Genomic DNA, 10,355 nt, shown 5'->3' with positions numbered 1-10,355 from the left:
AATTCCTGACAAAAAAGGAAGGGAGGAAGTAGAGGGATGATTTAGCTGTGATTTAGCTAGAGTGGTCACCACGTGGTGCCATGGACATAATAGCACCTTTTACTGGTTGATCTTCTCATTGACCGTGTTGGTAATCTCGGCCTTCTTCTGGTGCAAGAAGGAGCTGATCCACGAGAGGGTCTCGTTGCTAACGACAAGGACGGTGGTAGTTGCAGCCTTTCCGTGGGCGACAAGGCCTGCTTGCTCGTTCTTCTTAGCTTCCGAGCTGTAGACCTGGAAGACGTGATCCTTGCCCTCGAGACCCTTGTGGTATGGGAGGAAAATAAGAACCCTCGTATCTCGGTAAAGCTCCTCAGTGGGCTTCTTGACGACGGGAAATCGTTTATCGATGCGGTCGAGGGCATTGCCACCTAGCGAGTCGACCTTTTGGACGTACGGCGAGACGTACTGGCACGGCTTGAAGAAGTAGGGAATAGTGGGAGCGGCGAAAGTCTGATAAGCGGCATCGCCGAGCTTGATGGAGCGCCGGCCGTATTTATTGGACTTGAAGGCATGGATGCCGTCGTTGATAACTGGGTAGTTGAGTAGATGCTATGAGGGGGTCAGTTCATGTTGTAGAAAGAAAGCGTAAGGTTTTAAATACCTGGATAAAAGCGGAGTACTGAGCAGCGCTTATTTCGGCATTGACCTGAGGAGAAGACATGGTGATGGTTGTAGATGATCGACCAAGAGCCGGTGTAAGTGCGAATGATATGAGGCGGTAGCGTTAGAGATAAACTTAATGGCTAAGTCGGTTAAGTCGCGTCAGGTGCTAAGTTGAGATGACGACTGAATGACGAGCAGGTAAGGTTGGATTCGAAGTCAGGTACGAGAAAATCGCAAAATGGACCTCGAGGTGAGACAGTCTCAGGTAGAAGTAGACAGTGGTGGTAGTGGTGACAGAAATGGGAGGACGAGAAGAAGAAAGAAACTGGGATGGTAGCAATCGAAGGGACCCTGCAGAGGCTAAAAAGGAGACAGGTGGGGAGATAAGGCAGCTGTAAGTGGGATTAGGGAAGCATTGTGAGTGTGTGCGTGAGTGGTATGAAGAAGAGGAGGAGGAGGAGGAGGAGGAGGTGTGACCCCACTAGCAGACCAAGTCGACGGGCGGGCGTAGGTAGTAATTAAGAAGTCGTCCGTACTTGATCATTTATATATCATAGATTCCTCTGTAAAGTTACCCAAGAGTCTAAAATGTGTTAGGGGTAAACGTACCTCACAAACCCGGAAAGTAACCTATCTTTTGGGGCCTTGTCATCAATATCGACATCCAACTAGTCGCGGCTTTTTCGTCATCGCTAACTACGTTACTTTGGCAGCTCCTGCTAACGTTAGCATGTGCGCCGTCGCAAATGCGCGGACATGTGCTGGTACTTCAGCGGGTATCCTTGCTAACTATTTTAGGTGTACGGCTACTTGACGTAGCCTTGATGGGTTTGTATCTGTAACTGATCCTACGTCTTGAATTATCTATTCCTAGCGCCTTGATGAGTCTACCTTTAATTCTTGTTTCTTTAAAACCTGCTCTTTCTTGAGCTTGAGCTTGTGTTGCAGTTTCTTCCTTCCCCTAAATATCCGATATGTCAGCTGTAGAAATTAACTCATATTCACGTTATCTTTCCCGTGATGATCATCACCATAATCATCAAACTTGTCTAGCTTTTTCCTGGTGGTCAATGGTGGGATGCTGTTGGGCTGCCGTGACGCCATCGCGGCTAGAGCAGAGTGGTCTCACTCAGCCGCATGCCCTGTCTTGCAGGGCTCATTCCTCGTTTCACTTGGCGTTTTTTCTGCACCTCCTTTGCTTGCTTCCTCAAGCTCTAATTTTCAAGGTACGAACTGATGCTCATACTCATGCCCACCGTCAGGGTGGGGAATCTATCTACCAATATAGACGAAATGTAGATGTAGATAGATGTAGATCTACATCTATCTATCTACCAGGGGGCCATGTGGGTCATCTATCTATCTATCTTACCGTCGGATATGTAGGCGAAATGTAGATAGACGCCAAGATGAAGACAGAAAGTAGAGAAAGCACACTACGGTATGGTTTGGCAGGTCGCCATTGCATACGAGTTCCTCTTATTAACATTAGAGAGGGCCAAGACAGAGTCGGCATATCGGCCAGAGTCCAGCTATCTTTCTGCCTGTATCAACTCTGCGTGGGCCAAACCTAATAAATATTACACCAAGCTCGATGAAACACCGATTTATTACGCAGTTACTGTCCTTTATCCTAGAATATAATAGGCATTCTTGACAAGGGAGTACAGCAGAAGGGAGGGTTAGATTGATAAGGCTCGACATCTCATCCAAGAGCTTTGGGAGGAAGAGTATAGGGATCTTCCCGCCCAGTGGGAGATCGCTGACAGCAATCTTCCTGTAGCCGTGAGGGCACAGGAATACAATCCCTTTGACTTATTCAAAGACGAGCTTATGTCGTATCCGAACTCTGAAGAAGAATCAGTCGCCGATGAGTTCGAAAGGTGGCAATCTACAAAGCAGGGCACATTTTCAAAGCACGGTAATCCGCTTGAATACTGGTCTGCCAAGCGGTTTGAGTATCCTCGTGTAGCGAAAATGGCGGTTGATGTCTTACCAGTCCCTGTAATAGCTGCCGAATATGAGAGAGCGCTTCCCTCCGCTGGTAATATGGTCTCTCCTCAGCGGACTCGTTTGGACGCGAGGACAATTGCAGTTTACTCAAATGGTTAGGTCATGGCTGAAGGCAGAACTTCTAGAAAGATATGAAGGGCTGCTAAAGGAGACGAGTAGCGAAGTGGCCGGGGTAGTTACTTAGTGGCTAGTGCATATCATATTTAGAGTGGTAGATAGAAGCATCTATGTATATCTACATGTAGCCTACCTCTACCTATCTACATTCCGTTTTATGACTAAGCATCTATATCTATCTACCTTCGGTGTCGGTAGATAGATGTAGATAGATTCCCCACCATATAATATGGTGATGACTTCACGTGCCAAAGCCACCGCAGAAAGAAGCCCTGTTGGGCGATAACCCAGACTTTGAAGCCCACCGGCGTGGGCTTTCCCTTGACGAGCGTTGTCTCTTTTGATCTGGCTGTAAACGGCACCATACACTCATCTACAGTCAGATTAGTCCCTGGAAGATAGAGCTCGATTGACACCTTCTGTATCAGGTCAGACCGGAAGATCCGTCAGTACGAGGAATATGTGGCCCTCAGGATCGAATGCTCAGTGGCCTCGGGCACGCCCCTGACTCCCTCAGTGTCACATATTAATGAGAAGGTGCGAAAGGCACACTCAACTCTCGCTTTAAATGGCATTACAGCGACACAGGAGATGCGCCTGCTTAAGGAGAAGAACCTTAGACGCTCTGCCCGGGATCAGGGGACAGCGATTATAGCAAATTACGGGCCAATTACTGTCTATGATGCCAGACTTCGCGTCGCAAAGGATCAGCATAACCGACTGCCCGGTCAGGCAGCAGAGGAATCGCGCCTCCACAATAAGGAAGTAAAAGACGAAGTCATCTATCTACGACGATGGATTGCAGCAGTCAGGAAGCAATTGAGAATAAGTCTAAAGCTATTACGGGTTGCTGACCTTCATAGCAGCCAGCCGAGCTATTCTCAGAAGAAGAAGCTATTCACAGCAGGTGATCTCTATATAAAGTCACAACACCAAGAGTTTCTGAAGTCAACCGCGTTGCTAGGCTTAAGATACCGGCTTCACCGCGAGCTTGACGATAAAATGAAGCAATCCAAGGAGAGAGCAAAGCAGGCAGTGGAATCAGGAAGTCAGGAAATCATTAAGGTCTTCAGATTTCACTGGAATCCCCTATTCCTTCTTCTATTTGACTATAACTTCAATATTGTGAAGGAGGCACTGGAATTCCTCGTTGCAGATGAGGAAAAACGCCGCTTTAATCGGAAGAAGATGCCGTTAGAAGCTGACGGCTTGGAAATCGTTGAAGATGACGAGGAATAAATTGACGAAGAAGATGATAAAGTAGTCGTTGGGGGAAGTATCGAAGTCAGTTAGGGCGAGTTCGTTGTCCTAAAGGATGAAGAAAATACTGAATAGTCGTGATGGTTGCTTGGTGTTTTGGCAATATGTATTTTTGGTGGGGGTTGCAAATGGAGGGGTTGGTCCGGTCACAATCATGTAGTTATCCGTGGCAAAGGAAGTATATCTAATTTGGTGGGGTGCACATATAAAAATGAGGTAGCTTAATTTCCCTAGTCAACCGACCCTTTTCCTAGTCACCATACCCCCGTGCCTGACCCTCAGGCTCCACGTGTGGAATGGGTTAGGCTAAGGGGGGCCGGTCTCAAGGCCCTACCCGAGTAATCATAGTCAATCTTGATAGCTCAGGAATTCAGAATCTTGCCAATACAAGTCAGATGATAACCAGAAGTGCATTTGCAAAGCTTAACGCGCATCCGGCCTGTCCCATATTGCCGGTCATCTCCTCTTCATCGATCACATGATTATTACGTAGGCGGTTTCGAAAAGGAGCTTTTAATGGTCGAATTCTCACGACACTTTCCAAGAACCACAGCATCCCTTGCGATAAGCCGTATACAGTACGAATTCCAGCAGTCCAGTTCGTCATATCATGCTAAGATGCACCGCCTGCGCAGCTGTTTTTGCCAAAGTTATTACCAATACGTTCGATAAAAGTTAATAGGTTAGCAGCAAGTATAGGGTAGTGCGGGTCCAGCGTCAGTAGTTTATTATTGTAGTTTTATTAACAGTGCCCCAAAACGGACTAAATATGGCGCATGCTGTCAGACATTACGTGTATTCGGTTCATTGATGTGAATTGGTGTATTCATCTTGTGTTCTGTTGAAATCTACCCCTTAGAGGTTTTACCATTTCGGCTGTAATCTTAAAGTATCCCTGCTTGCACGTGAGACCCCAGCACCTGTTCAACACATGCCCAGTGTGCCAATGACGCTAGTACGATCCCTGCCCTTTACACTCACTAACAGCATTTGAATGAGCAACAGTGATTACAAGGGAATTTAGTCACCGTATAGGGCCGGATAAGATGATTAGGATAATTCAGGGTGTGCCTTATAAGAAGCAAGTAATTGTAAGTCGGTCTCGATACGGATCTCCATAGCCCGGACGCCGAAGCATCGAGGTGCTATTATAACTGAGACGTGGCAGGAGTTGATTTCGGCTTTGTCTGTGCATATGGCATGCGCCACGCTTAGTCCGTTTTGGGGTATTACCATTAAAACTACAATATAGACTACTGACGCTGGACCCGCACCATCCTGTAATAGAATCTCCCCCATTTAAGGTGTATTAGTGATACTCTATCTGACTTACCATGCTCTAGCTAAAGTGATAGACCGGTCTTAACCGCCATCCAGACCAGGCTTGGTTCACCAAGCCGGTGACCGGCCCGGAGTCAGCCGCCAAGCCTGGTTCCTCCGTGAGGTTATCTTTACTCTGATAACTAATCAATGGGTGGACAAATTTCCGGAACCTTAGAGGCGCCCGACCGTCAAGGCATACAATTGATCTAGACTTGCTCACATCAGCCGATAGGACATACGATTCTCCACTATCTTAATATGTAGTCGGTTATTAGCCCGGGAATTCTCATCGAGGGTAAGCCATACGATAGAATGGTAGCATTCATTTGTACAATACCAGTTGCTCCTGGATGATATCGTAAAGTGTGATAACAAAACATTATAATTTATCTGATATTCCTTTTGAACGATTCATCAAAGTTCCCAGCCGACTTAAACCAGTAGCCATAACGCCCAAATGGCTGCTGAGGAAGTTAATAGTACACTTGACACCCTTGTCCAAGAGTATGATAAATCCCAGTTTCAAGTAAGTTTCTTACAGACCACTAGTTACAATTAGTAATATAGAGGGGTATCTAGGCATTACGCGTTTGCCTAATCTGACTTTGAATGGCCAGTATACTAATAGTTGTTTACAGATGCCTCCTGATTGCTCATCGGGGCAGGGTGAGTTGATTTTAGCCTGACAGATAGAGCCCCTACTTACATGGCCATAGTAACAGCCACTATCAAGAATCATATATCAGACATGGATAAGTATTTGGCTTCTGAGTAGTTTACTAACACATTAGGGTCATCTGGACCTTCTGACTTATTAGAAGCCGATCTCTCTATAGCCTGCCAGCCAAGTTTTGAGATGAATCTTGACTATATCTGCCCCGATGCCAATACAGAACCGCTGAGGAGGGAGATGAGTGGGCCGTTGACTCCTCCCGAAGAGGCGAGCAATCCCTCGAATCAACAGCCCCCCAGCAAGGATATTTCACTTTATATTCCCGACGTTCAACTCCAACTTCGATCAGCATCGCGCAAATCCAAGAACCGCAAGCGTCGTGGCACAGCTCCCAGCAATCCAGAACACACCCGAGAAATCCATAACCTTGTCGAGAAACACTACCGTGCCCGACTCAAGACGCAGTTTAAGAGGCTTCTCACAGTTCTGCCAGTGGCACAGGCGCATAGCCTTGCTGACAGGGATACGACAGCCAACATTGGCCAGGTTCTGAGCAGAGGACAAGTATTAGATATGGCAAGGAATCACATCATCGAGTTAGAAGGGATGGCTACCATGTATTCTGATGTACACAAGGAGAGGGATTTATAGTGCGGGAATAGCATGGAAACCTTGTCATAGAAATCTTGTCCTTGTAACCATATAATCTAAGAAGAAAATCATTTTTAATTCAGGGCCATCAGATATCTTAGGAGAAAATACTATATGACTTTAAACTTCTCTAATATTGCCAAGTATTGCGCTTTAAAAAAAAAAAAAAAGACTTTTAAATTGCAACTATAGACCTAAAAGAGGTTGAGTATAAGAAGGCAAGGACTAGACATAGTTTATATGATTTAATGGTGTGATTTGTTCCTATTTTAATTAACTAGTACATTTACCTTGGGTGTTCTATCTGGCGCTATCGATTCGTATATCATCTCTCGTCCTTTGCAGGCTGCTCTCCGCAACTGTTTTAACAAGCAAGCCCTATATTAAGGCAGTTATGGGGCTTCTAACAAGGTGCAGGCTGCCCTTTTCGGCAGTTAAGCACTCCGAACTGCAAGGTCTGGCTGTGGCATGTAATCCAGTCATCGGGGACCTTCTCATCAATGGTCAAAAGCAGGCTATGGGCTATATTAACTCGAACTACTCGCTATATAGCTTACAACTTGCCGAAAGACTTTAAGTAACGCAGTCGAAGATACACATATCTTCTGATCTCTAGACATCGCCACATCGCCATGGCGTACTTGCTGTATGCATTCAATAGGTCGATAAGGACTTCAAGCTTCAGAAAGCACTACTAGGACTGCCAGAGTGCAAATATAGCCATTCTGGTACTACGCAGGCTAAGTTAATCACTGGTACACTACGGAAGTTCAATATTACTACCTATAACCTCGGCTATTATATAGGCGACAATGCTACACCTATTTAGAGAAGCTATTAAAGGTTCTAAAGGCAGAATCAGGTGCAAGTTTAACTCTTGGCTGCTAATACTGCTGTAGCCTATACTAAATTATAGTACAGGATGAGTACCCTCATAAACGCCGCAGAATCCGCTGCATCGGCCATATTATCAATCTCGCCTTACAAGCATTCCTTCTCGCTCACTCAAAAGAAGCTCTAAGAGCGGCTCTCGAAACTTCTGCCGATGAGCCCGGCTTAACTATGCTAGAGGAGTTCTTATAGCAATTACATGAGCTGGGTCCGGAGGAGATTGCGGCACATTCGGACACCACGACGCAGCAACAACAACTGCAGGAAGAGCGGCAGGAGCAGCCCAAGAGAAAACCTATAAAGGCGAGAGGCAATCGAGCCGTAACTACGCATCAGCAAGCCAGAAACAACGATGAGCGCTTTGCTGGCTGGCAAGGCATCCCAGTGCTAGCAAAACTTCATAGGATTGCAGTCTATTTACAGAGCTCGGCTCTACATAACGATCAGTGGTACGATGCTGTAGGTAAGCAACTAGGCATCAATAATATCACGAGATGTTCCTCGTGGCATAGAGTGATTACTATTACGCTAAGAAGAAGCCATAGATTATCTAGTTTACTACTGAACATGATAATGATCTCGAAGGCAATACTCTTAGCAGTAGGGATTGGGAAATGCTAGAAAGAACGCTAGAATTCCTTTAACCTTTCTATGAGGCCACGTTAGAAGCTGAAGGCGCTATGGCATCAATCTCACAGCCACTTAAGCTGCTGGACCTTCTCCTAGGGCACTGCGAAAAGTGGAAGGTATATAGCTAAGTTTTATATCTTCCTGCTCTATCTATAGCGTATACGGCATGCTAATCAGCTAACTAGGCCTACTACTCGCAGCCGAGCAATCGCGATGATAGTGTAGTTTACTTTATCGATATGTGCTGATTCATACTCGACAAGTATTACACTATGACCGAGGATGTCCCCGTATATGCCGCCGCCCTCCTTCTTGGTCCTTCTAAACGCAAGAGCTATATCGAAGAATGTTGGTCCGAGGAATGGCACGAGGGCGCGTTTGCCGCCGCCCGTAGTCTGTGGAAGGAAGAATACAATCACAATGTCGAGATACATCTCTCAGAGCAATTCTTGGCTGTGCCTACTTTATTAAAGCAAAAGAAGGATACGATGCTCTCGAAGATGCGCTTAGAGGTGCGAAATAAGACGATGGCGAGAGCACGGGGCAAGGATGACTTCGATAGCTTTATCTCAGAGGCTCCTATCGCACTTGCAGAGGATACTACGCCTCTTCAATGGGTGTAGTGAGGACGTTCGTACAGCGTACCCACGGCTTAGCCGTATGGTTATTGATATCCTGTCTGTACCAGCAGAATCAGCAGAGCCAGAACGGACCTTCTCAGGGGCTAGGCGCACAGCTAGATGGGATAGGCTCCGATTGCTGATTAAGAGCATTGAGAAGATTAAGTGTATTGGCAACTGGCTGCGAGAGGGGCATATTAGACCCTCAGCTGAGGGGGGATAGGCCTCCCATATGATCCAGAGGCTATAGAGGGTGATATCTAATAGCGAACAGGTTAAACGGCAGCGTTTGAGAAGGTTTCGGGCTATATAGCTATATCAGTCGATTCCTCTCACTTTACTGCAGTAATTAGCCTGGCATTACTTAAGCCCCTATATGAATATGTATAAATATTATATAAATATGTGTTTTGCTAGAAAAGTTAAATATAATATAAATATAAGAAAATCAGTGTAAATATTTATATAGCCATATATGGTATAACCTCGTAGTCGAAGGGGAGGATAGTGCAGGTTGCACACTGAAAGGGCTCAGGTACATCAAGCAATATAAGAAATCTTTCTTGCAATTGCTGATAATTAAGAATGGGAAATGGGATTAGGACTAAGAAATAAAGCAGCTACCAAAAGAGGGCGTCGAGATGATCAAATCTTTGCTTTATAGGGCTATCATATATAACATGAGTTCGAAAGATGGAATCTATTAGTCCTTTTATTACGGGGAAGGGCGAGTAAGAAATAAAGAAAGAATGTAGTTTCTTTAACAGCGAAAGTATATCACGCGTTTATCATAGCGACTAGGTAAGATATTTTTATTATATCAACTCGATATCAATATTAACAGGATCCTAGGTCTAGTGCTCTCTGCGTGGTTTTTCTCACTCCGAACCTGACCTATCAGCCGGCTAGGGTCTCCACCGACTGTAATTGGCGCTCAAACAAATCAAGGAAACAAAGGTTGTAATTAATGAGAAAAAAATGAATTTGTCCAGCTTCTGATGCGTGGGGCGACTGACATATCTCCCTTACCATAACTTACGCCTTTCATATTACAAGAACTTAATTTTATAATTTCCCCAACTTTCTTTACCCTTACCACACTGATCGTGATCATATGAGCAACTTTAGAAAGCAGATTAGCCATCCTATATCTTTAAGTGCCAAGGCGTTCTTTTGGATTCTATCCAACGTATTAACCCACGTTAGTACGCTGCCCTAGTCAAACTAATAAGTCTTAAGTCTTGTTATAGATAATAATTATGCCTCTCTGGGCGCATCTTTTTAGTACCACTGGCTGGCTATATGGTAAAACCTTGATTAGTTGGTGTTCATCTGGAAGAAAAAGGTGGGGTTTCTCGCACATGCCAGCCATTGAACTAAGTTGTTGTGGGCACGAGGCACTTAGGGCAGGAGATTCGAGACCAGTCTTTTTTGGGGGGGACTCGCTCAATGATGATGTGGCGAGATGGCGGGGCAATGGTACAGACCATATCCATCAGGTCATAGGGCGGATCCAGCCGAGAGCACACCAC

General features: G+C 45.5%; 4 protein-coding genes across 4 annotated transcripts; 3 read left to right on the top strand and 1 right to left on the bottom strand.

The window, feature by feature from the left end:
- Positions 1 to 99: 99 nt before the first annotated feature.
- Positions 100 to 703, bottom strand: FOXG_07131 (uncharacterized protein; the record flags this gene model as incomplete). Its single annotated transcript, XM_018385767.1, has 2 exons — positions 100 to 591; positions 644 to 703. The coding sequence occupies 2 exons, from the start codon at positions 701 to 703 to the stop codon at positions 100 to 102; spliced, it is 552 nt and encodes a 183-aa protein (XP_018244457.1).
- Positions 704 to 2,478: 1,775 nt separating this feature from the next.
- FOXG_19662 (uncharacterized protein) lies at positions 2,479 to 4,014 on the top strand (the record flags this gene model as incomplete). Its single annotated transcript, XM_018399926.1, has 2 exons — positions 2,479 to 2,689; positions 3,209 to 4,014. 2 exons carry the CDS (start codon positions 2,479 to 2,481, stop codon positions 4,012 to 4,014), a joined length of 1,017 nt encoding a protein of 338 aa, XP_018244456.1.
- A 1,801-nt stretch (positions 4,015 to 5,815) lies between these two features.
- Positions 5,816 to 6,682, top strand: FOXG_07130 (uncharacterized protein; the record flags this gene model as incomplete). Its single annotated transcript, XM_018385766.1, has 3 exons — positions 5,816 to 5,884; positions 5,997 to 6,024; positions 6,150 to 6,682. 3 exons carry the CDS (start codon positions 5,816 to 5,818, stop codon positions 6,680 to 6,682), a joined length of 630 nt encoding a protein of 209 aa, XP_018244455.1.
- Positions 6,683 to 8,475: 1,793 nt separating this feature from the next.
- On the top strand, positions 8,476 to 8,826 carry FOXG_07129 (uncharacterized protein; the record flags this gene model as incomplete). The annotated part of the gene is made up of 1 exon (XM_018385765.1): positions 8,476 to 8,826. The coding sequence occupies one exon, from the start codon at positions 8,476 to 8,478 to the stop codon at positions 8,824 to 8,826; it is 351 nt and encodes a 116-aa protein (XP_018244454.1).
- Positions 8,827 to 10,355: the final 1,529 nt, after the last annotated feature.

This window comes from Fusarium oxysporum, chromosome 6 (genome assembly GCF_000149955.1).
Source record: "Fusarium oxysporum f. sp. lycopersici 4287 chromosome 6, whole genome shotgun sequence".
NCBI classification, from domain to species: Eukaryota; Fungi; Ascomycota; class Sordariomycetes; order Hypocreales; family Nectriaceae; genus Fusarium; species Fusarium oxysporum.
This window is presented reverse-complemented; position numbering and strand designations above follow the sequence as displayed.